This window comes from Cynara cardunculus (assembly GCF_001531365.2).
Source record: "Cynara cardunculus var. scolymus isolate 2C chromosome LG 16, CcrdV1, whole genome shotgun sequence".
In the NCBI taxonomy this organism is placed as follows: Eukaryota; Viridiplantae; Streptophyta; class Magnoliopsida; order Asterales; family Asteraceae; genus Cynara; species Cynara cardunculus.
Window position 1 is genome coordinate 4891893 of NC_037543.1, and position 27798 is coordinate 4919690.

General features: G+C 36.0%; 2 protein-coding genes and 1 pseudogene across 2 annotated transcripts; all 3 read left to right on the top strand.

Annotated features, from left to right (window-relative positions):
- LOC112499662 lies at nt 1-4408 on the top strand (annotated as a pseudogene).
- Nucleotides 4409-6544: 2136 nt separating this feature from the next.
- On the top strand, nt 6545-8578 carry LOC112529624 (neurofilament heavy polypeptide-like). Its single transcript, XM_025140951.1, has one exon. The coding sequence runs from the start codon at nt 6545-6547 to the stop codon at nt 8576-8578; it is 2034 nt and encodes a 677-aa protein (XP_024996719.1).
- Nucleotides 8579-10199: 1621 nt separating this feature from the next.
- Nucleotides 10200-18483, top strand: LOC112499672 (uncharacterized protein At1g32220, chloroplastic). The gene is made up of 10 exons (XM_025102994.1): nt 10200-10305; nt 10820-10940; nt 11739-11827; nt 13654-13709; nt 14598-14653; nt 14875-14968; nt 15191-15270; nt 17508-17550; nt 17728-17819; nt 17972-18483. Exons 1-10 carry the CDS (start codon nt 10262-10264, stop codon nt 18149-18151), a joined length of 855 nt encoding a protein of 284 aa, XP_024958762.1. The 5' UTR covers nt 10200-10261; the 3' UTR covers nt 18152-18483.
- The last annotated feature ends 9315 nt before the right edge of the window (nt 18484-27798 follow it).

Sequence of the window (27798 nt, forward strand, 5' to 3'; positions counted from 1 at the left end):
GAGGATTGCACATCGTATCAGTAGATCATGTCAATCTGTAACTGTAAGTGTCTAGATTAATGGAACAAATTACCTTTTTATCTTCAATCTGTAACTGTAAGTGTCTAAACAAACTATACATTTGCATAATCCAAAACAAAAACGAAAAAGAGGTACTCAATTTGACAGTTTTTTGGCCATTTTCTACCATCCACAGTATGCTATTCACCTTTTTGTGCTAACAGGACTTATCTGCTTTAGTAACCATGGGTTTCTAGGTCAGTTTACGCAGACTTAGTTGCTGTTTACCAAATGCTTACCCGGGTAAGTGCTTACCAAGTCACTTTAATTTACTGGATGAATATGGTGATGACTAAAAATCTTACCCAGTAAGAGCGAAGGCAAGAATCGAGAGCCTTACTCGATAAGTGAAAATGAGGACTCTTATCATGGTTAGCGCTTACCGAGATAAATTACTGCATACGATGCGTTTTAGTGAATAGAATCTTACCTGGTAAGTAAGCGATAATGTTGAATTTTACCGGCAAGTGTTTAGGTAAACGGCCCCTTAAACTAATTCTATGAACCCTGAATTTAATAGTCAGACAAAACATCTGGATCCCTAATTATTAAAAAGTGCATTATAATAAGAAAACATTTTGGAGTTGGGCCCTAAGAACTTAGCGTGAATTATGAATTTGGAATTTGCTATGTTTGAACTTTAAAAAGTCTAAGTGAATGTGAACTTTTATGGAACAAGAGGTGGTATGTCCTAAACATTTAGGCCATATTTGGCAAACACAAGCTAGCTTAATTTTAAGCTTATTGAAAAAGTCCCGTTTGGTTAGCCCTAAGCTTAGCTCTTCAAGCAACATTTCAATAAACTCCAAGCGCTTTTCTTTTCTTGTGTTTCCAATTTATCGTGAACGTGTCATTTTAGATCGTTTCGTATAATGATGTGGCTTATGAGTTAGTTTTTACCAAACATTACTAGCTTATTTGCTCGCTTATCAGGCAACAGCTACTTTATATTCTAGTTTGCCAAACATTGCCATGGTAACTTTATCTTTATTGCAGAGCCAAATGTTCAATACCCCTCACACAAGCTGAAACCTACAAATTCAGTACACAAAACATATCTCAATTCCGGTGTGATTAACTGTTCTGAACTGGCATATGAAATGGAAAACGACAATGGCAAGGATATAGAGGTCAAAGTTTTGTCTTCATTGTGGCCCGAAGACATTGATGCAACCGGAAAAGAGTTGAGTGTGGGAACACCAGGTGTTGATCAAGATTTCTTGAAGGATGTGACTTTTATTAAAGAGCCAACTGTAGTTGATGTCCAACGCTTAATTGAGCTTACAAATTATAGCGAAAAAGGGTCCTCTCAGTTATCTCATCTCGTAAAAAGCTGGGAGAAGAAACAAGAAAAAACTGTGCGTCTTCTTAGGGAAGAACTTGAGAATTTAAGCAAACAACAAGAAGTTGAGCTCAAGAAACTGAAGATCTTGGAAGAACATCCGGATGAAGTCTGTGAAATCTTTCAAGATGCACCCAAGAGGCAAGATGATGTTATCATTCATGATATAAAATCAGAAATAGATGATACAGATATAGTTGAGTATTGGAAGCAACGGGCCTTGCATTCAGAGAGATCGTTGGAAGCGAGCGTCCAACGGGAGCAGACACTATTGAAAAAGTTGGAGGAAAGCATTGAAAAGCTTGAGAAGCAGTCATCACCAGTTGAAGAACTTTCGCAGATCTTGAAAAGAGATGATAACTTCTTGCATTTTGTTCTTCAAAATGCACCGGTTGTCATTGGCCATCAAGACAAAGAGTTGTGATATCGCTTCCTTTATAATCATTTTCCTAGTTTACAAGAAGAGGTAATATGATCATGAATTGATTATATTTTCCGAGTTTTTTTGTTTAAGATGCTATTTTTTCATTAACTTTTGCCCTTCATGAAGATTGTTGCTGATGAACTCAATACTTGAACGTGTTTCAGGATATTATCGGAAAAACGGATCTTGAAATATTCAAAGGTGGCGGCGTTAAGGAATCCCGGGACTTCAAAAAGGAAGTTCTTGAACGAGGATTACCAGGAAAGAAAGAGATTACATTTGAGACCGAATTATTTGGAGCCAAAACGATCCTGATTTATGTTGAACCAGTTTTCAGCAAAGCAGGGGAGACAATTGGTGTGAATTATATGGGAATGGACATTACAGATCAAGTAATAGTCACTCATTGCCATATTTCTTATTAGTTCATTCATGTGTATATATATATATATATATATGTATATTCTACAATAGACACTCTGTCTCTTGAGATACAAGTAAGATCTACGTACATCCTACCCCTCCCAGACCCTACCTCTAGGCGGGATATACTGGGTTTGTTTGGTTTGATTTTATGTCTGTATTCTTAGTTTCTAGCAATCATAAAATGTCGTTAAACATTCACAAAGCAATCTCTCATTCTTAGGTGAGAAAGAGGGAAAAGATGGCAAAGCTTCGAGAGGAAATAGCTGTGCAAAAGACCACGGAGACTGAACTTGACAAAACTATTCATATAACAGGTTTAGCAACTTTCTTTACTTGCACGGTTGCACCTATTGACCACATACTCGGAGGTTTAAGAATCCCACTCTCTTCTTTCTTATCTTTTTAACGGTTATTAATGGTTTATGTGATCGACTTTCTTGTAGAGGAAACGGAAAGAGCAGAAAAGTTGTTAGCAACCATGTCACAAGAAATAAGATCTCCGTTGTCTGAGATTGTTAGCATGGCTGAGATTCTATCAACTACGAAACTCGATAGCGATCAAAAACAACTCTTGAGTGTTGTGTTATCTTCGGGTGATTTAGTCCTTCAGCATATAAACGACATCCTTGACCTCCTCAATGTTGAGTCAGGTTGAGTTTTGGTCATTTTTTGTGGCATTTTCTTATCCAAGATTTTCGGATTCCATTTGTTTGTATCGTTTTCTTCAAATTCCGTTTCTTATTTTGTGTTGTTTCTCAGGAGTTATGAAGCTTGAAGCCACAAAGTTTAGGCCTAGAGAGATGATCACGCATGTACTCCAAACCGCTGCGGCATCGCTGAGAAAGATGCTGATTTTGGAAGGAAATGTAGCCGATGATGTCCCCATCGAGGTGAGATCTTTGCAACAATCACCGAAAATAAACTTTTTTCCTTCCATTTAAGCAAACCCGGGTTCTTCACTAACCAGACCCTACTCTGCGTTGGATTTACTGAGTTCGTTTCATTTGCTTTAGGAAAAACACGATGTTCTACCAATTCAGCATCCTCTCATATATATTCTATCGGAACTTGATTTTTAGGTTATCGGTGACGTTCATCGGATCCAACAAGTCCTCACCAACTTGATTAGGTGCTGTAACCGTGCTAAATTTTTTGTTTCGAGCTTTTTCTTGGCACCAGAATAGTCATATCTACCAAATAACTGTGAAAATCTTGTATGATCGATGATGAACGAATTACTATAAAATCCAGTTGCGGGGTAAAATAAGCGAATCATCGATAAAATGCACCAGATTTAATCAATTTTCAATTCGGGGCATCGTTGCCGACGATCTTGGTTTCTTGCCACTGTTAATTTTAACAGATTTCATGTCATTTTTGCAGTAATGCTGTCAAATTTACCCATGAAGGGAAGGTTGGAATAAATCTTTATGTATTAGCAGACCGGTGTCGGGAGAGATCACCAAGAACCAAAGATCGACACAGAAGATCTACACGATCACGAGGAGAACGAATCTCAATCACATGAAACTGCGTTGTGGATATGCTGTGATGTTCAAGATACCGGAATTGGAATCCCAGGTGCTTTTCTACGTTCTTAATCTTCTCCACAGACCATTTATTCGTCTTTCTCTCATAATCATATCAATTATGATTCAACAGAAACTGCGTTACCGTTGATATTCAAGAAAAACACGAAAGACAGCGGAACTGCATTAAGTTTAGCCATCTGCAAACAAGTGGTAATGTTTCTTAAACACGGGATTATTGACATTTATTGTTATTTTCTTGATTAATGATCGTAAGAGATGGTTTCACGCAAATATACCGTGTAGGTTGAGCTCATGGGCGGGTCTGTAACGGTTTCAAGCAAAGAACATTGTGGATCTACCTTCACTTTTGTTCTACCCCTCAAAGTTCCGCTAGCGTGTGAAAGTTTAGATGAAGCTGATGAATTCAGAGATACGAATGGCAATGCATCCACGGAAGATGATGTAAGTTGAGGGTTTTTCGAGTTCAAGCCAAGCGCTTTGGCTCTCGCTTCTGGTCTAATGGTTCAGGCCAAACGCATGATTTAACAGGAAACGAAACGGGTTTTGAGAAGCTGGAAAGATCCGGTTTTCGAGCTTGAGGTTCTTGAAAGTGTAATTCGGAGAACAATAACCGAAACCATGGTTACAAAAATGAGAACCACGATGATCGAGTTCGTTGGTTTGATGGTCGTTGTATGAAAGAAACCTTTAGAAATCCTATGGAGTAGTTGTAGTTCGTACTTCACACGATCTCATAGGATTTGTTTGTAATAATTATGTTAAAATACACTTGTTTTATAATTATTTTTGTAATATTTTTTAATTAATTCTAAAAAGCTATTTATAAAGAACGGGATTCATTTTTCATTTTAAATCCTATAAATTAAACATACCAACAAAATCTAAATCGTTACAATTTCAAATTCTTCCACGAAAAAAGTTGACGACAGTTAGACATAACGACCAAAACCATCAAAAACTAACAAAGCAAGGAAATAAATCCTAATTTATAAAATTATAAATTTTAAAAAATATATGCATGTGGTTTTTTTTTTATTAATCTGGATATCCAATTTATTATCTGAGCCGACTAATCCTTAAGACGATCACCTGCTTTACAGATAATTCAGAGTCATCGTATTTGAACCTCTGAGGCTACAGGTAGGGCTGTAAACGAACCGAACGTTCAGCGAACCGTTCGGCGGGAAGTTCGTTTACGTTCGTTTATTTAATAAATGAACGAACATGAACAATTTTTTTGTTCGTTTAGTTAAACGAACGAACATGAACAAAAGTCTCATTCGTTCATTTATGTTCGTGAACGTTCGTTCATTTACCATTCGTTTATGTTCGTTTATATGTTAAATTTAATATATAATATTTTATTTATTTATTTTGAATGCAAATAATATTTATATATGTCCGTGTAACTCGTTCCTTTATGTTCTTTTAGCCCGTTTGTTTACGTTCGTTTAGCTAGTTAACGGACGAATATAAACGAACACGAACACACTTGATTTCTAAACGAACGAACACGAATATAAAGATTTTCGTTCGTTTACCGTTTGTGTTCGTTCGTTTGTTCGGTTAAGTTAAACGAACAAACATGAACAAGCCTCCGTTCGTGTTCGTTCAGTTCGTTTACAGCCCTAGCTACAGGGGGATTTTTATTCCTCCTTGGATTTGAACCTGAGACCTCCAAGTACTTTTTACCTTTAGAGTCAAACTCAAACCAATCAGACACCACAAGACCCTTGTGATTATATGTAGGGGTGATCATACCATTAGACAGAAACCGGAACCGGCGGTTCTTGAGATATTGGAACCGAAACCGGTTAGAGCGGTTCTTGAATTTTTGAAACCGTCGGGAACCGGTTCCGATTCCTAAAATATTAAAATTTTGTTATTTAGAAATAAAAAATAAAACATTGCCAAAACACTAAATAAATAAACAAGAGTACAAATTATATAAAATAATGGTTACAAATATTGTTTGACAATTACAAACCATAATAGACTAACAGTAAATGTTGAAAGTTTAACGATTACATACTATAATTGTAAAGGTTCAAAATTTAACGATTACATGATACAAATCCAATTAAACATACAATTTGAAAAAATACGAATCATTTTATCTCAAATTCTGATTCTCGAATTCTACGTTCTTGACCTAATTTAAATTTAGTATTAAAAAAAAATTAATTATTTTTTAATTGAAAAATACCGGGTACCCGTCGGTTCCGGTTCCAGGTACCCGGTGGGTAACGGTTCCGAAAAATTGAGAACCGGAACCGAAACCGGAACCATTATCAATTGGTTTCTTATTTTAGGATCTGGAACCACTTATATCGATTCCGGTTCCGAAACCGCCAGTTCCAAGGCAGTTTCGGTTTCACAAATGGATACCCGGTTCCGCTGCTCACCCCAATTATATATATATATATATATATATATATATGTTTGACTGAGAGTGGTGAATTAAAGAGAATCTTGGGTGTCCCACAAAGCATGCCATATTCTTTGCAACATCACAAACCAAATGTTTCTTCTTCTTTGCCTCATATTCTTCATTCCAACCTTTGAGGAACCAAAATTCTAACATTTGAAAACATGACATCTCCTTAAAAACAAAAACACCCATTTTCATCCTTCTAACAAAGGTTCCATAAACCTCTCTCCATCTCTCGTTCTCTTCTTTTTTTTTCCTAATGATTGATTCCGTTGCGAATGCAGGTAATAGTTCGTGTTCCGTCACAAATGGCGTCGAAAGGACCCGCGAAAGATAAGAAGACCACGTCTTCCTCACGTATACCTACGGCCGCCCCACAAAAGAAAACCGCGAACCCACCACCCTCCACAACCAAGAAAACCACAACCACAACCACAGCCGAAACCAAAAAGGGTAAGTCAACCCCGGCCGACAAAGTCAACTCTCCACGAAAATCGGTAGACAAGTCTCCGTCGCCGTCTCTACGGAGTCCTTCGCCGTCTGTACGGAGTCCTTCGCCATCTCTACGGAGTCCGTCGCCATCTCTACGGAGTCCTTCTCCATCTCTACGGAGTCCGTCGCCATCTCTACGGAGTCCTTCTCCGGTTATCAAACGGAGTCCTTCTCCGCTTACTACAGAAAGAAACTTACGGAGTCCTTCTCCGATTCCTAAAGTAAAAAACGTTAAAACATCCAATTTGCCGAAACCGAAAGAAGTTGCGAAATCTCCCCCTCTTATTCCTAAACCGGTGAATACGAAAAGCCCTACGAATGCGAAGAAGGAAAACACAAGCGTTGGAAGTGCTAACAAGGTGGCAACTAAACAACCAACAAAGTCTCCGTCGAAATCGGGGAAGAAACCAAGCGAATCGGATCGTCAGAAACAAAAAGATGATCAAAATTCTGTGACTCAAGAACAAGATTGCGAAAAGACCCTTGATTCCGCTTCTGTTGCTACTGCTACGGATACTGATACCGATGGTTTGGAATCAGAAGAAGATGATAAGCAAAATGGAGACGATGAAGAGGAGATTGAAGAACACAGAGAAATTAGAGATTCTCATGATCCTTTCCCATTACCTTTAGAAGATGATCAAGAAATCACTCCATCACGCGATGAATCCGAAGTGGGTTCTCAATTTAACGAAACTATCGATGAACAAGAAACTGAGAACCTCCGACATCAACCGGAACCAGAACCAGAACCACAATCAAAACTTGCAAAATCAGAACCAGAACCGGAACCAGAATCAAAACCTGCAAAATCAGAACCAGAATCGGAACCAGAACTAGAATCAAAACATGCAGAATCAAAACCAGAACCGGAACCGGAACCGGAACCGGAACCGGAACCAGAATCAAAACCAGAACCAGAACAAGAAGTAGAATCAAAACCAGAACCAGAACAAGAAGTAGAATCAAAACCAAAACCAGAAGCAGAACCAGAACAAGAAGTAGATCCGGAACCAAAACTGGAACCAGAATCAAAACCAGAACCGGAACCAGAACAAGAAGTAGAACCGGAACCGGAACCAAAACTGGAACCAGAACCAGAAGTTGAGCGTAAACCGGAGCCAGAATTGGAACGGGAAGTGGAGAAATCCGAAGCGGAGGATAAGTCACCTTCGGAGCCAGAAGTGGAGTCGAAACCCGAAATGGAGCACAAGCAGGAGTCGCAATTGGACCCAGAAGTAGAGTCGAAAGCGGAGCATAAGCGGGAGCCGCAATCGGAACCAAAAGTAGAGCCACAACCCGAGCAAGAGGCGCAACAGGTACCTGCATTAGAGCCACAATCCAAAGAGGAACACAAAGCAGCGGAGCCACAACAAGAACCCGAATCACAGCCGAAACCCGAAGCCAACCACAAGGTAGAGCAGAAACCCGAAGTGGAGCATAAGCCGGAGCAAGAATCAAACCCGAAACTTGATCCTAAACGGAACCCAAAGATCGCATTTTTCGCTAACCTTGCAGCCGATGCTAAAATGGCGAAAGAAAACCGAGAATTGAAAAAGAAAGAAGACAGTAGCAGTAAAAAGGTGAAAGAGGAGGATGAAAAGAAGAACAAAAAGGAAGAAGATGGTGGTGGAAAGGTGGCGAAAGGCGGAGTAACGGCGGCGAGTGTGGTGGCGATGGCGGTGAGAAAGCAGCAAGCGGTGGAGCATGCAAATGCAAAGAAGACAAGTAATATGGCATATAATGAAGTGATAGAGGAGACTGTAAGCAAGCTTCGTCAAAAAAGAAAGAATAAAGTCAGCGCATTGGTTGGTGCCTTTGAAACCGTTATTTCATTGGAATCCGATTAACCCTTTTTTCCTTTTTTTTTTTTTTAATTTGTATATAATTGAATTGCTTCGATTTCTGATATAAATTACTTGAAGGACATATGAATGATATTTGACCATGGAGACAGAGATCCTTGGTAATTTTGGATAGAATTAGCTTCCGTTTACCAAATATTTAACCGATAAACGTTTATTGGTAAAATTTAACATTATCATTTACTTATCCGGTAAGATTTTTGTTCACAAAAACGATATTGTATGCAACAATTTACCTGGTAAGTGCGTACCATCGTAAGAGTCATCGCCCTCACTTATCGGATAAGACTCTTACCAAGGATTTATTCCAAGATCTATGAGGGTAGAAACAATAAAATATCAATAGATTTATTCCATTATAATTTCAAAATTACAATATATTCATTGTAATTTGAAAAAAAAACGTTTGGATCTAATCAATTCTCTAACGATAGTTAAAAAATCTCATTAGGTAAGGGATATTTAGTCTTTTTATATTTCCATCATTTTCTATTTGATAAATAAATAAATAAATAAATATGTAAGCAATAGAACCAAAAATGATACGCCCATAAGACAAAAAATCAAGTCATAAGAAAACCAACATCTATGAGTAGGGGTGTTCAAAAACCAGACCAACCTGATCAATCTAACCCAATGTCTAATTGAGTTGTAAAATTGTCAAACCGTAGGCATTAGGTTGATATTGAGTTACTATTGTTTGAACCCAATCCAACCTGATGAATCTGATATCGTTTTATTTCTTGGATTTAATATGATTGTTGAATTTCTATTAATATATACATTAGACAATTACACTATCATGTATGCTTTTCATATATACATATTTTTAATCTATTCACATCTCTATATAACTTATTCGTATATATGTTCAGTAACTGTGAACATATATATATATATATATATATATGTAAATTGAGAAAATTAACTGAATGTGATATATGTAAGAAATATAGATAAGTTGTATCAAATGATTGATGATGAAAAAGAAATTATGAGTAGAGAAATAACATATTCAAGGTTAGAAAAATATTTTAATGTACCAAAGTATCAACCCGACCAACCTGTACAAGTTAGATTGGGTTGGGTTGCACTTTGGTTTGGGTTGGGTTGGGTTAAATATTTTTCAAACCACAAACATTGGGTTGAGTTGTTCAAATGTCTTCAACCCAACCTATGAGCACCCCTATCTAAGAGCATCTCTAATAGTTTTTTTATAATAGAGAAAATCAACTTTTTATTCCCTATAGGGAAGAAAAATGCTATTTTCAATAAACCATAGGGACAAAATTTCTAGTTTACTCAAATAAATATAAAATAAGTAAATAAAAAAACTATGTTTAACTTTAAATCAACTCATTATCATGATTTTCTTTTTTGAGAACATAAATAATTGGATTTTGGACAGTTATTGCAAAGAAAATAAATCTATAACGAAAATATGCAAACTGAGTATAGTTTAAGGACCAAATGTATAATTTACAATTCACGGGTGGGTGGGTATTTACTACAGGCTGAAATCATTCCACGTGTACAGTATACGTGTCAGCATCTTCTATTTGCCATCTGCCACTCTTTCTTCTTCCTTCACTTTTCCCCTTCGAACAAAGAGACTCCAGTTCCTTCCCATTCTCTGATTCGAGCAACGAAGGAAGCAATCATACGATCATGTCTCGTTTAATCCATTCCAGATTATGCCCTTCCAGATTTTTGTAAGTATTTGATCTCATTTGTCCGTTGTTTCGCGATCATTCGTCTAAAATCGAGGCAAAATGAACCCTATACCAAATCAAATCAAATGGGGTTTTCGTTTTTGTAGTTTAAGAGAAACACTAATTTTTTGAATCGGGGAAGTAACTTACAGCGTGAATCAGAATTCAGAAGTTAAGGAGATGGGTGTTGGATCATATTAGTGTAAAAGAAACCCCATACCTTGTAGAATCGAATGGGTTTTCTTTTTTCCTTTTATTTTCGTGTAATTTACGAAGAAAAATTGTGATTTGAACCGAGGGCGTAAATTATTGGGTGAATGTAAACTATGGAGATCAAACTTTCTTTTATTAAAAATCTTATTTGATGTGAACTTATGTTCATTATTCTCTTTAGCGTTCTTAAATTGAACTTCGATTATCACGGAAATGGAGTTTTCTGAGTCTTCGTTCAGTCTTTTATCAATTAGTTTACTCGCAGTTAATTGAATTTCTTGATTTGTATGTAAAACCTAAGCAATACATTGGGTTCAATTCGAAGAGGAAGATATTTGTCAACAGAATCTAATAAGATTGATGAACCACTTAAAGTAGAGGAAGCAGAACCAGTAAATGCTCCACCTCCTCCGGCAGAAAAGGTACTTTCAGGTTTTATTTTTCTGTTTATTTTTTGTATTTGTGTTGAATTGGCTTATTTTGTGAGTTATGTTTATACAGTGACAAAGGATTTTTTTTAACTCAAAAGGGATGTCAAGATCATTTAGGGTTATCATCTCAAATGGCCACCTCAAGAAAAAAACATTTAGCTTTATAGCCACCTCTCAATTTTCCCCCACAAAATAGCCAAGAAACTGCGCTGCAAGGCACTTTTCCTTGCGGTTTAGAAATCCGACACTTCCAGTGAAAAGTGGGCTCAACGCATTAAAAAACCGCAAGTTGTGGTATCGTAGTCCCTTGCGTAGCAAGCCAAAGTCGCAGGCTACGAAACCGATAGGCCATCAGCTTGCAAAACCGCAATGAAAAGTACCTTGCATGCGTTGACTTGCGGTTTCTTGGCTATTTTCTGAGCAAATTTAGTAAGGTGGGTGTGGTTATTTATGATGATAACTCGTAATACCCTAGATAAAGAGTAATGCAACTTTTGACCATTAGTTTACTCCTCAATAAAGATGATTAGAGGAGTCTTGTGAACCAAATCATTGCCACGAGTATTCTTTAATAATCACTCAAGGGAAAAATAAGTAATAATGGAATGGAACTTTGCCAACAAAGGAAATGTTGCATTTCTGGACAATCCATAATGAAGATTGTTGCATTTATTTTGGGATGGAGGGAATATTTCATTAATGAGGTATCTTGATCTTGTAATACTTGTGTATGTCAGTGTGTATATGTGTGTATAATAGTTTATTTCTGATATTCTTTTTCGGAATCAGTTACTTGTGCTGGGTGGAAATGGATTTGTTGGCTCACACATATGCAAAGAAGCGTTGGAACGTGGCCTGTCGGTTGCGAGCCTTAGCAGGTATGTTTAATTGTTTATTTTAACATCATGTTACATGCATTTTATGGAATTGAGAGTATGACCCAATATGTGCTTCTTGTGCCTTTATCCAATACAATGTATGGCGAAGGATCATGTGAGAAACAGAGATAAAGTGAGAAGCGTAAGAAAGGATCTGACCCTTGATCACCTTTAATCTCAAACCCACCCATGAATCGCTTTTGATACGGAGATTGATCAGGTGCATCTTGGTGCATCTCATCTTGGTACATGTCATCCTAACGTGTACCCAAGGGTGGAGATCCCTTCTTACGCTTCTCACCAGAACCCAACCCTACAATGTATATGTTGTAAGTTCTGTGGATCGATCATTGATGAACTATAAAACTTCTACTTTAAAGTGATCTTATTTTTTCTGTTGAAACCGTTTAGGAGCCCAAATCGTATATAGTTTATGAAAACAAATTTGTTTTCAGTATAATTTCAGAGTTACTACCATTGATGTGCAACTTCAGGCCAGTGAAGAAACTGGTATCAGTGAAATTGCTAAACTCTAGAGGATTTTTGGGGGGGGGGGGGGTGGGTAAAAGTAGCATGTGCAGTAGTAATAAGGACTTGATTTGCTTTATGTAGAAATAATGGCCTTGTTAGTCGTAATTCAACTATTATCGTCTGCTTGGTTTGCAGGATTGTTTTTGAGGGATTTGGGTTTGGAGGGATTTAGATTGGAATGAATTTGAAATTATTGGTGTGTTTGGTTTGTAGGATTTGGAATGGAATTGGATTCCATTATTTATAAAATATTTTATAAAGAGAATTATAATAATAATTACATTATATTTTTATTAATCGATTACTACAAAACAAATGCTTTTACATTTTTTAAAACCTTATTGCATACAATCCTACAAAATCTCGTGAAATCCCGATCACCCTCTAAGGATTTCAAATCCTACGTCTGTTGGATTTCAAATCTGGACAATCCAACAAACCAAACTTGGGATTGGAATGGATTCGAAATCCAAATCCCTTCAATCCATTCCTGCAAACCAAATGAGACCTTTGATTGTTTATTTGCTTATATGAATTTGGGAGTGGAAATAGTTGAATCTGACCAAAAACTAGCATTTGCTTTTCACGAGAACGACTAAACAGAACCAGCTTTTCGATCAAGTTAGTTTTTTTTAGGTTATTATCCTATGGAGATGTTGGTGGCGAACAATGGCTACTTGTGTAAATCTCGATAATGCACGATCGCTTTACTCCTGCTCATTTATATCTTCCATGTGATAATTTGTGACAGAACAGACACAAAGGATTTACACACGCTGTTAGAAAAGATAATATTATGCAATACCTTCAAAATTATAAAATTTGGCCTTTTAGGGCGGATCCAGTTCATGCAGGTGGCTACAAATTAGAAAATTCAAAAACCAACAAATAAACATAACTGATTCTTGCCTAAATAGGGGCGTGAAAATCAGAAAATGTTGATTTCACGCAATCTGCTTATTATAACTGAAATAAATAAAAGCCTAAAATCACAGAAAAATCTTTGAAGTCAGATTTGGGGATCAGATGAGGGATTTTCGGGCCAAAATTGGGCCAAACCGCCATGGCCAGTTTTTCATCATGTCCAGCTCATTGTGAGCTTTCTGTGAATATCTTACTGGCCCCAAACTCCCAATTTATCAGAAGTTATGGCTGTTTCAAGTTGGACTTCTTTCCAACCTGTTTCTCTTTCTCCAATTCATCTGTGAATGATTCCATGAACTCTTGGATATTCTCGGCATCACTTTGATATGCTGCTAAGTTGTCCATGTATGTTGCTCAACTTTCTAATGCAGATCTGGCAAGTCATCTATCCAAGAACCATGGGCTAGCAAAGTAAGTTGGCATCAAGGTATTATTTTTTGTTTGCTGTGCATGGTCCAGTATTTATTTTTATGGGCATGTATGGCATATGTAAATATACATATCATACAACCATGGGATTGCTCCAAAACCAGTGGTTCTGCTCATGAGCAAAACTTTTGCTGAAAATCATATGGAAAAAACTCAAATAGTTTCTGCTGAATGCGTGCTCAAAAGCATTATTACTGTTGAGATGGTGTTAGAAATGTTCATGGGAAAATGACTAAAAATGTTCATCCAAGTGTAACTTTTAAACTCAATAGTAGGTGCCAGTAATTGCTGATTTTTTTATCTTTGAATGGCAGTGTTTATGTTGATATAATTTGATGGATTTCCAAGTATAGAGATTATTGCAATGATAGGATGGTGAATTTATTTGGTCAATCCTGCTTCCTGAATATGCTTGCTTCTTCTCTTCATCCCTTTTTGGCTCATGAACATTTTTTTTAAGTTGGGGGTTGTTTACTACCTGCTCACAGCCTCTTACCGGGTAAGAGGTGCTTATCTGGTAAGAAGTGACATTGTTTACCAACACACTCTGAACCACAACTATGTTGACTGAAATGCTGACCCGGTAAGGAAGGGGTTGCTTTCTGACTCGGTGAGTGCTTCAGTCACTTACCACACACTTGATAAACAATCATTTTCTGTCAGTGCTTACCCAGACAGAACCTCTTACCCCGACCATGCTCTTATTTGGTTATCTCTTAATCAAATTTGTGTTGGTTGATGACCCTCTTTCAGTTTACAAATCCTAATGCTTGAGAAAGGTGGTTATAAGAGTTTCACTGCTTTTTAGCATTTCCTTTTACTTACCTATGTATAGATGTATTGGATGTCTTAAGATCCACTAATCTTTTGCTTCATGTTATGATAGGAGACTTGCTGTCAGGTGATTCATGGAAGGAGGCACTCGGTGGAGTCACTTCTGTTGTATGTATTGTCGTCTTCCTACTAAATTTCCCTGATAAAAAGCTCTTTTTTGTCGGCTCAAAAAAGAAGAAAATATGAAAAGCTTACATGTATCTTTGTTTGGTTTTCCTTTCTTTTTCCCTTTGCTGTTATGTGCCATCTTTCGTAGTTGATAACTATCACTTGGTTTCTTTCTGTTTTCGATCATTAAACTAGTTTTAATCTGTGCGATAATCTTCCAGATCTCTTGTGTTGGTGGTTTTGGTTCCAATTCCCACATGTACAAGGTCAATGGAACTGCAAACATCAATGCCGTTAGAGCTGCTGCCGAAAAAGGTTTGAACATTTTCTGCTTACTGTATCTATTGCTTGTTTGCACACTCTCACCTGTAGCTTTCTCGTTTGTTTCTTTTAATTTGAGATCAGATCCGTTATTTGAGTAGTTTATTTAAACATCAATGTTTAGATATATCTTCTTGGTGTTTGTGGTCTTCTGTGGGGGTTCTAATGCGTAAACGGTCTTCACAGTTGTAATTTGTTCTTGATTCTTGTCTATAGGGATTAAGAGATTCGTCTACATATCTGCTTCAGACTTTGGTGTGGTTAATTACTTGCTACAAGGATATTATGACGGAAAGGTACTTATGATGGACCATTTGCAAGTTAAAATTTTCTTATTTTATCTGATTTCCTTATTTGTGTAATTGCTTGGAGTCGTCGTTGATTTCTTTTTGCTCGGTGACCACTAATGATACATGCATATGTATATATACATATATAGATGCACAGTTCCCTTCTTTTATAAACCCAACAATTCGTTAAGACTTACAAACCAGTTTTCATGTGTTTCAAATATGAAACAACACGTGTGAAAATGCAGTGTATACACAGTGCTGTTGTATATGTGAAAAGCTCAGGACTGTTTTTTTCCACACACAACAATCTTGAACATTTCACATATGAAACAACACTGTATAAACTTTTGCATTTTCACACATGTTGTTTTATGTGTGAAATAACACATGAAAACTGGTTCGTAAGTTTGTACGACTTATTGGGTTTGTAAACGATTTTACATCTATAGATGCATGGATATAAACCCATATCAAATTAAAACCCTAAAACCTTCCATTATTCTTTCACCCGCCTACCCCACTGATAGCTTTGAATTAAGTGTTCACATAGTGGGCACAAAGTCCCCATAGTGGCGGTGCAAGTGCACGCCGACGATATGATCGTTTCAAGTAATAAAGTGGTATAGTACCAAGATCGTTTTCACAGGGATTGGACTACTAAGAATCAGAGAGTTTCATGAACTTCTTGAGCATGTTTCGGTTTGTGAATAAAAGTTGGATTTTGTTGAAAGAAATGCTTGAAATACGAAATAAACCTTTTTAAATTAAGAGATTGGTATGGGTGTAAGTTTTCCTTAAGACAACTGTAGGAACATGATGGTTAGAAACTCATGAGACTTCTATAAAAACTCCAATATCTTGAAAGTGAATTTTCGTATACTGTGCCCACGGAGTGCCCACAAAGTTCCCACTGTCATTAATTTTAAGCTTGCTGAAGTAGCTAAGTGATAAAAAGATATCTAGTTCCACTAGCTTGAAGATTTATACTCAAATCTCTTTGTAGTGTAAATCTCGACTAATATTTGAACGTTGGCTAAAAACATGCAAAATCCGTATCTCTACGTGATTATCAGAGACTCTCAAATCTTTGTGCATCACTTAAGCCGAATTTCGAGTCCGTCCATCTCTGGATCAAAAATCTAATATTAACACTTTAAAGTGATCGACTTATCCACGTTGAATTTAAGTCCCGACTTTAAGTGACCAAGCTTAAGAATTAATAACAATGGTAACACCCAAGTGTGCCTAATAGTCTTAAGTTTGACTCACACCCACACCCGAAGGGGTGATTAGCTCATAATAAAATTACAGAAGATAGAAGAAGAAGAGAAATGCATAAGGAATACTTGAATGAAAATTTACTAAAACTGTTGCCCTCAGTGGGCATATAGTGGACAGAAACGTAGCTGAAATTAAATACAAGACAAGAAGTAAATACAGAAAATTAAACTTGAACTACTGCTCCAGATCTTCAGTTATTCCAAAGATTGTTAACTGAGAGTAAATTTCTCTAAAAGATGTGTCTTCAAAATGAGAGTAAATGCTTCAATTTATATGAGAAAGGGAGAGATGGACATCCTTTTTATCCAAAGGAAGAAAACATCCTTCTTACTTTAGGGCAAAGACTTCATTTCACTTTTTTTGGAAGATCTTCTAGACTTGTCACCTTTTTGAAAGGATGCAAAAGGTAGAGATGACATTCCCTTGATTTAAGGGAAAAAGTACTTTTAAGTCATCTTTTTTTAACACAAAAGCTCATCTCTTTAGATTTTGTGAAATCTCCCGAATGGACTGCAGATTTAAATCTTTTAAATACCCAGAAAAAAGGGTATTTGATCTTATCCAAATCTGCCTTAAAGAAATTATTACAGCAGGCAGCAAGTGGGCAGGCGGTGGGCACTGTCCAGTAGCGACGGTTTTTCAGAATAAAATCAAATTTTTGACCATTCATCACCTCTTAGGAACATTTTAGACCAAAAATATAAGATAGAGGCAAAATGGGTACAGAAAAGGCATAAAAATAGGAGTATTAGAACAACAAATAGTTATCACCCATCTTCGCCCTTCCAGTCATGTCGGCTTACCGACCGCATCCTTGATGTTTGATTATTGGATCTCCTTGCAGTACCTTGAATTTGGAGTTCTTAAAAATAATTCTGAGTTTCTATTATTAAAAATGTGTAGCGAAATACATTATCCCTTCAATTTCATTTAATCACCTACACATCTCTTTGATGCAGAGAGCTACTGAGACAGAGTTGTTAACAAGGTTTCCATATGGACGTGAGTATTCTATCGCCTTTTCCTATATGCACCTGATTCTGCTTATAGTTATTGATTTGAGTAAGATTGAGATAGCAGAGTGATCGATCCCCATCTTCCAACTGATATTTGCGTTTGTGTGTTTTACGGGCTGAGATCTCTGAATTTACGATAAGCTGTAACTTTTCTTTTTTTTAGATGTGATTTTGAGGCCTGGGTTCATATACGGAACTCGTCGAGTCGGCAGCATGAAGTTGCCTCTAGGCGTAATCGGTTCTCCACTAGAGATGGTACGTTGCTTGCGTAATTTATCAAGCCTTTAGCCATTTCCAGTCCCACCTTAAGCTATATATGTTGGTTATTGCGTCAAAACATAATGGAGATTACCTTAATAACTAGTCGTCAAACTGTTGAAAGTAATTGGTGTTTTTGAACAATGCAGGTTATGCAATATGCAAAACCGTTGAATCAGGTCCCGATTGTTGGTCCGCTGTTGACTCCTCCGGTGGATGTTAAAGCGGTAGCAAAGGTTGCGGTCAGAGGGGCTACTGATCCGGTCTTCCCTCCTGGCATTGTTGATGTGTATGGATTACGACGTTACAGCAAGCAGAAGACCTTCTAATAAACATATATACAACTTATTTACTCGAGCATTAGGCATCGTTTCTGTTGTCGGATCTTTTTCTTCCACGTTGAGTTTATTGATAGAGAAATCGGTAGTATTGCTTTTTACGTGTCGCTTATCGATCTTCAGGTGAATAAAAGAAAGGAATCGAGTCTTGCAAATGCGCTTGGCTGGTATCGGTTTAAATATGGTATCATTTTGTTGCTTCTGCTTCGTTGTGTTTTTTTTGAAGTATATAATATTTATATATGACAGACAGGTATACACATTTCTCATAGGTAAGGTTTGAATCACCCAATGATCCTTTTGGTTCTTATATGTGTTTCCGACTCGAATACGGATCATGTTTGTAGTGCTAATATTTTTTATGTTTTTCAATTTGCAACCAACTTTATATAGAAAAATAAAAAGACTGGTCCGGATCGGGGTTTATCCGATTCTTTTTTAACCGATCCAGTGTCAAGAAAAGACCGCTTGAGACCCGTTGGGCAGAAAAAGTTTGATCAGATTGCCGGCCGGTCCAGATTTTGGTTTGTGGGTTCTAGGCGAATGCCCCGATCTAGCAACAATCTTACTAGGGGTGTTCATGGGTTGGGTTGATCGGGTTGAGAACATTTGAACAATCCAACCCAATGCTTACGGTTTAGAAAAATCTTAACCCAATCCAAACCAAACCAAATCAAAGTGCAACCCAACCCAACCCATACAGGTTGGTCAGGTTGATACCTTGGTATGTTAAAATATTCCTTTAACCTTGAATATGTTATTCTCTACTCATAATTTTTTTTTTCATCATCAACCATTTAATATACAACTTATTCATATTTCTTACGTATATCACATTCAGTTAATTTTCTCAATTTACATATATATGTTCACAGTTACAGAATGAATTATATAGAGATATGAATAGATTGAAAATATGTGTATTTGAAAAGCGTACATGATAGTGTAATTGTCTAATGTATATATTAATAGAAATTCAACAATCATATTAAATCCAAGAAATAAAAAGATATCGGGTTCATCGGGTTGGGTTGAGTTCAAATAATAGTAACCTAATATCAACCTAATACCTAAGGTTTGATAATTTTACAACTCGATTAGACATCGGGTTGAGTTCAAATAATAGTAACCCAATATCAACTTAATACCTACGGTTTGATAATTTTACAACTCGATTAGACATCGGGTTGAGTTATTTCGCGTTAGGTTGATCGGGTTGGTCGGATTTTTGAGCACCCCTAAATCTTACTATACTATTTTGATGATCCGAAATCTTATTGGTTAAATAAGAACGGTGATGTATAGTATACCCATCCTATCCCTTTTCTTCTCCAACCATGAACCTCATCGACAACCATAGGTCCGTCGGATCCGTCATTTGCTCATCCCTTTCTCCGAACCTTCTACAACTGTAGCCTCCTTCCATTATCTGGGTTCTTTTTAATTAGTCGAACAACATTTTATTGCCCCTTTCTCCCTTGCATACACGTACCATTTTTGGCCCACTTCCTTTGCACCGAGACCATTTCTATTGCCTCTTTCCCCTTTATACACCATAATTCAATCTTGTGAATTAATCGAGAATGAAACTGGAGAAAGAGATACGAACGGTGCTGCGACTCATATCGACCCAGTTATGAGAGAACTCCCTTCCTACCCCTCCGTCGACCCCCCAACGGCAAACCATCGTTTTCTACCTCTATATGTGTGTGTGTGTGTGTGAACATCTATAACACATCCTCTTCCTGCTACACACTCATTGATCATCTCCATCTATGTATGTGTGTGTTAGAAATATCGTGGCCGAGTGTGTGTATACAATATCTGGTGCGTGTAGAACCATTATTGCAGATCACTTAAATCCAATTGTATGTGTGTGTTAGAAATATCGTAGCCGAGTAATATCGTGGCCGAGTAATTTACAATATTTGAAATTCAGTTGTCATTTAAATCCATAACAACCTTTGCAATGGGCTTCTCCACCTTGAAGTGATTTCAAGTTTGGAAAAAAATGTTTTTACCTAATAAAGCCAAAAAGAACCACATTGCATAAAGTGATGACATATTTGAAGAAGTTATTACATGAATAGAATTTATAACTAACCTTTCCAGCATTTTCAGTTTCACAATCTCTTTATACTTGCTCATCAGAAATCCATAGGCTAGCCAATGTAAAATCTTCGCTTCCATGTATAATATTATACTCATTTAATTTTAGTTTAAAGACATATTCTTTTTCGACGAGGGTTTAAACCTCTGTTGGAACATCACTGCCTATTGGTTGTTTGTTAAGCAATTTTGTGTGCTGAAGTGTCAAGCACTCTTTCGACAACCATATTGAACAAGACACAAGTTGTTTATCCAGTTTAGTCTTTGATTCTTATGTGTATTTTATACCTAAAAAAATACATAGGTAGAATTAATGGCTACGAAATCTTTTATACGGTGAACTAACATTAATAAAATGACATAAAAAGATAAAGAAATCAACTTACACACAAGAAGAAATTTAGATACTGCCTTGTGGTTAGTTGTCTGTAGCAAGCTTTGCACCCGTTATAAAACCATCCCAATGAGGAAACTATGCTAGTGATTGTCCCTCTAACACTTATGAATGGAACCTGAAGTGTACACATTATTAAAGAAAAAGATGCAGTTATCAATACATTTTACAAATGTATGAGAAAAAATTATGGAATGTTGGAAAAGTTAGGATAGTACCTTCATGTCTTTATCCTAAGTAGCACATAGTAGGTCATTAATCATCATCCTTTCTACAAGCATATCTTCATCGCAACGCTTTTTCTCATCCACATTTTCATAAAGTGGACTCCTTTTACAACAGTTATAAATATTTCAATTAAAGAAGAAATGTGGTTTATTTTTAAATTTATGAATATTTTGCTAGCTTTTGACGTAGCAAAAAAGACAACACTGGCCATTGTGAAAATATAAGCGAACATTGTTAGAACATAAACATTGTTAGAAAATATAAGTAAACTTATTAATGTGAGATGTAATGTTTCATACATGAATGCATTAATTTTATAAGTAATGAAGCACACCTTGGAAAGTTTTCTCCCTTGTACATGTGACTATGAGAATGACAAGTCCTGTAGCAGCTTTCGTTTTCACAATGGTGACATTAAAATCTTCACTCAGTTTACCCCACAAAGCAACTCTTGTTGTGATCGAGCTGAAAATAACCATATTAAATAGTACAGAGAATAAAATGTCTTTGCTATTATTTATTCACAAACATATATCATACAAGTAGTGAACAATAACTATGACCAATTATTGATTATACTAAGTATTTAAATACTTACTAACCAGTGGTAATCTCTACATCTCTTTTTTCCCAACCCACTCCAACAGTTTCAATGTTGTTACATCCAATAACGTCTGTAATATATTAAAAACTTACATCAATGAAGTTTAAATCTATAAACATAAATTTAATAATAAAATTGGATATGCAAAGGGTTTAAAATACCTGATAAAGTTGTGTCGTCGTTGACATGCGAGTGTACTAAACCGGCTGAAATTAATTGGAAGCCATTTTTCGGGATGCCGACGGTATCTTCTTAATTTTTAATGGAAGTGAATTTCTGGAAGATGATCTTGATATCATTTGTGAGAGGCCTGAAATTTCCAACACTTGGAAACAACTTTAAATTTTTTAATTTCATATAGAACACCCTCATGCAATAGACTCTTAAATTTTGGGACAATATTGCTCCAGATGCTTGCATGAATCAGATTTTCCTACCGTTAATAAAAACTCAATTTTATGTGAAAGTGTAAATATGTAGAACAGTTTTTTTTTCAAGATCACTTTCATTTACCTCTTCATCGATGATCAAAATCATATCAAGACTAATTAATTGTTCTCTTTTTTTGTTATTCAAGGATTCCCACATCCTACAAATCCTGATCCTTATGATGAAATTATTATTATCATCGTTGAGATTTTTGAGATGAGTGAACTCCATTAATCTAAAATGATGTTTCAGTTCCAAGAAAAAAGATGCCAGTGATAGTAAGGAAGTAAATAAATTATTATTTCTATTGAGAACATGGAATACAATGTTTTAAAGTCATTAATTTTTAGTTATAGTTACAAAGAAGTTGGATAAACCTCATCAAGAATAATAATGAAGATTAAGAGCCATCAATAATTCACTTGTGGTTACAAGAGAAGTTGAAAAAGTATCAACTAAGGGGCCATTTATCAAATACTCATCCGGTAAGTGCTTATCAATAAAATTTAACACTATTATTTACTTAATGGGTAATATTTTAGTCCACCAAAACGACATCGCATGCAACAATTTACCCGATATGTGCTTACCGTGGTAAGAGTCGTCGCCCTCACTTACCAGGTAAGACTCTTGGTCTTTGTCTCGCTCTTTCAGAGTAAAATTCTTGGTCCTTACCATATTCATCCGGTGAGGTAACGTAACTTTGTAAGCGCTTACCTGAGTAAGTATTTAGTAAACGGCCCCTAGGTATATTGATGAAGATTAGAATGTGTCATTAATCATAGTTGTGGTTACAAAGAAGTTGGAAAGTAAGATATTAAATAAAATGGATACCTTCTCATTCTAAACTTCCGTACAAAGTTTTAAGTTCAATACATCAAATAAATGTAGAAAGTGACCAAACTGTGGTGCTTTTTAGACAAGCAGATAAAATAACTAAGGGCTGTTTACTAAACACTTACTTGGTAAGTGCTTAACGCATAAATTTCCTTATCGGATGAACATAAGAACGACCAATAATCTTACCGAGTAAGAACGATAAGAAGGATGGAGAGTCTTACACGGTAAGTGAGGATGACGACTCTTACCCAGGTAGACGCTTACCTAGTAAATTGTTGCATTCGATATGTTTTGATGTACTAAAATCTTACGCATCTAAATAAATTATAGTGTTGACTCCTATTGATAAGCGCTTACCGGGGTAAGCATTTGGATAAACGATCCCTAAGAGTATCGTCAACACTTGAAAAGCTTTCTCATTTACTCGTAAACATTAATATGTTAGTCATCAAAATGAAAATTGTTGCAAATTTCGTTCCTCCGATGGAGTATATGATCTCATTGCAGATCCATAATTAATCAGATCGAGAACACAACGTACATTCAACAAATCAAACATCAAAAAACATTAATTGATCTAGAAAACATTGGATCGGCGTGATTGAGAACTCATATGTAAACATCAGAAATCACAAATTTCTTTGTCGTTTAAAGAAATTAATTTGAAAGAAAGTAACCTACTATATCACCAACCTCCTCTTGTATCGGTGCATCATTGCACAAAACATGAAATGGCACACTATAACAAAATGGGGTTTATAGAACACTCCCAAATTCTAAGTGTCCTAATAGACCTCTTTATAGGACCAAAAAAATAAAGTGTCATATCTAAAGGTGTTGTAATAAGTTTATATGAYATTTTTTGACGCCGTAATAAGTTTTTTAGGACACTTTTAATATAAAACGTCCCATTATCAACTTTATAGGACACTATTTGAAAAATTATCCTATAAAAACAAATGTCTTATAAAAAATTGAGTTCATAGGACATTTTTTCAAAAGTGTCCTATAAAGTTGCTAATGCGACACTTTGTATTAAAAATGTCCTAAAAAACTTGTTAAGACGTCCAAAAGCGTCATATAAACTTATTACAACACGTTTAGATAGGACGCTTTATATTTTGGTCCTATAAATTCAGTCCTATAAAACGATCTATTGAGACGCTTAAAGATTGAGAGTATCCTATAAACCCAATTTTGTTGTAGCGCAACATTATGTTTAAACGTCAAAATAGAAGGTGATATGATATAACTCTATTAACCCAACCAAGAACATTTCCTATATATATCGTTCAGTTGCATGGTTATGCATTAGTCTTTAAAGCGTTGGTTGAAAATTTTAGTAGGAAAGTACGGGTATAGTTTCTTAAGGACAAGTCACAAGTATTTGAAAATTTCAAAATCTTTAAACCGTTGGTCGAAAAACAAAGTGATTCGATGTTGAAAACGCATATAGACTTTACAGTCTAGTAGAAGCAAGATAATTATCAGTCGTGATGTGATTTTTGACGAGGACAAAGCATGGACATGGTCGGACGATGATAAAAGAGATCCCAATAACGACTGATGAAATGGAAGTTGGTCAAAGTCATATACGTGATGAAGAAAACGATCAGGTACATACTCCAATTCATAACTCTGTATCACCAACAACATCATCACCCACATCTTTATCTTCGACATCTTCATACTCAAATGGTACCCCAGTGAGAATGCGAAATCTTAGTGACATTTATGAAGAAACACAACGGGTAGATGATGATGAGTTAGCAGATTTTGGTTTATTTGCTGATAGTGATCCAACTGATTTTTGAGAAAGCTTGTTAGGATAAGAAATAGAGAGAAGCTAGCCATAGATCAAGAAATTAAGTCTATAACAACCATAAGGGTGGTGCCTGATTGGTTTGACCTTGGCTCCAAAGGTCAAAAGTGCTCGGAGGTTCCAGGTTCAAATCCAAGAAGGAAGAAAAATCCCCTTGTGGCCACGGAGGTTCAAATGCGATGACTCCGGGTTACTTGCAAAGCAAGCAGGTGGTCGTCCTGAGATTAGTCGGCTCGCATAGCGAGTTGGATATCCACGTTAATAAAAAAAAAAAAGTCTATAACAAAAAATAACACTTAGGAATTAGTTGAACTCCCAACAGGGAATAAACCGATGGGCGTCAAATGGGTTTTACAGAACCAAATTAAATGAAAATGGTGATATAGAGAAGCACACTACCAAAAAACCCACTATTTCCCGCGCCCGTGATTGTTTTTCCGGCGGATTTTCCCCGTTTCCGGCAGATTACGGCCGCCGGAAAATCTTCGCCGGTTTTAAAAAAAAATCTTGATTAACTTAACAAATAATTAATTTTTTTTTTAAAATTTCCGGCGGAAACATTTCTCGCCGGAAAAATAATATTTTCTAAAAGATTTAATTTTTTTTATAAAAATTACCGGCAGATAAATCCGCCGGAAATCCGTCGGAAAAATATATATATAATAATATATTTTTTTAAAAAATAATATTTTAAAAAAGATTTATTTTTTTTTAAAATACCGGCGGATAAATCCGCCGGAAAAGTATATATATAATAATGTTTTTTTAAAAAAATAATATTTTAAAAAAGATTTATTTTTTTTAAAAATACCGGCGGATAAATCCGCCGGAAATATATATATATATAATAATATTTTAAATTTATTTTAAAATTAATATTTAAAACCTGTATTTAATACCTGTATTTAAAAACTGCAAATCTGTACAATACTAAAACTGAAAATAAAAAGGCGAAATAGAACTAAATATCATACATTAAAGTGAAACTACAATTATTCCAACCAAACAAAAATTAAATTGTTTCAAAGCGAAAGACAATATTGAATATGGTAGTGGCGGGGGGAAATATTGAGATTGACTGAGCTGTCTAACCAAAGCAGCCATATCTTGAAGTTGTCTATCCTGTTGGTCCTCCCTCTGTCGTCGTCGTTAAGCCTCCACCCGCTGTCGCTCCTCCTCCACCAAACGGTTCATTAAAGCCCAATACGGTTCATTAGAGCCCAATACGATTCCACCAAAGCCCAATACGATTCCACCAAAGCCCAATACGGTTCATTAAATCCCAATACGGTCCATTAAATCCCAATACGGTTCATAAAAGCCTAATACGGTTCATTAAAGCCCAACGGTTCATAAAAACCCAATACTTCCATTAAAGCTCAATTCGGTTCATTAAAGCCCAATACGGTTCATTAAAGCCCGACGGTTCGCCAAAAAGCCCAATACTTCCATTAAAGCCCAATACGGTCCATTAATACCCAATAAGGTCGATTAAAGCCCAATACGATCCATTAAAGTCCAATACGGTTCATTAAAACCCAATACGGTTCATTAAAGCCCAATACGGTTCATGAAAGCCCAATACGGTTCATTAGAGCCCAATACGGTTCCACCAAAGCCCAATACGATTCCACCAAAGCCCAATACGGTTCATTAAAACCCAATACGGTCCATTAAATCCCAATACGGTTCATTAAAGCCCAATACGGTTCATTAAAGCCCAATACGGTAAATTATTAATTTTTTTTAAAATTATCTAATTTTCCGCCGTTAATTCGCCGGAAAATGGTTTATTCTTTTTTTAAAAAATTATTTAATTTTCCGCCGGAAATAGTAATTTTTTTTAGAAAAATTATTTAATTATCCGCCGGAAAATTATTTATTCTTTTTTAGAAAAATTATTTAATTATCCGCCGGAAATCCGCCGGAAAATTATTTATTCTTTTTTTAGAAAAATTATTTAATTATCCGCCGGAAATTCGCCGGAAAATTGTTTATTCTTTTTTTAGAAAAATTATTTAATTATCCGCCGGAAATGGTAAATGTTTTTAGAAAAATTATTTATTTTTCCGCCGGAAATGGTAAATGTTTTTAGAAAAATTATTTAATTATTTATTTAATGATCCGGTTATAAGGTTAGAAACTATTCGATTAATTATTGTTTTAGCGACACAAAATGAGTGGACAATCCATCAAATGGATGTCAAGTCAGCTTTCTTAAACGGTCATCTAAAGGAGGAAGTGTATATCGATCAGCCACAAGGTTATATAAAACATGGAGAAGAGCACATGGTATGTCGTCCAAACAAGGCACTCTATGGGCTAAAACAAGCACCACGTGCTTGGTATAGCCGCATAGATGGTTATTTTTTGGAGCATGGATTCAGAAAATGCCCAAACGAGCACACACTTTTCATCAAAGAACTCAATACTGAATTATTGTTCGTCTGCTTATATGTGGATGATTTAATCTTTACGGGAAATAGTTCAAAGATGATTCAAGAGTTCAAAGACTATGAAATCTGAGTTTGAAATGACTGATCTTGGGATCAGGGGCGGAACACAAACTTTCTAACCGTAGGGGCCGGAACTAGCATATTATATATCTCAAAGGTACCAAAAATACATTATCCAAAGTTATAACATAGTAAAACTTTAAAACTAAACGTTAAATATAAACATGTGAAACATCGCAAATCAAAGTGGAACCCGTCTATCTTTCGCGACCTTGAACTCATCCACAATTTCCTCCAAACTAATCTTCTCAGCTACTTCCCTTTCGATGAACAAAAGTAACGAGTCATTTAGAAACTCATCATCCATTTTATTCCGTATTATTGTTTTCACAATATTCATTGCTGAAAACGATCTCTCGGTTGTCGCGGTAGAAACTGGAAGAGTAAGTAATAGACTTATTAATCGATAAATAAGATCAAAAGTGGTTTCTCTTCTAGTCCTTACCAACCATTGACCCAATGCTGAAAGAGATGTCAATTCCTTATAATCTACATGTTGAACGACATCAATAGTATAATGCTGAAGTTGCATTTTCAGAATTGTTCTCTCATGATCACTGAAATCTTCAGGATAAAACTTCTCTACAAGTTGTCGTACATCAAGACWTCTAAAAGTCTCGTACGCATTTTTAGGATCTAGAGTTGAAGCAAGACAAAGGATCTCCATGGAACTATCACTGAAACGATGATCTAATT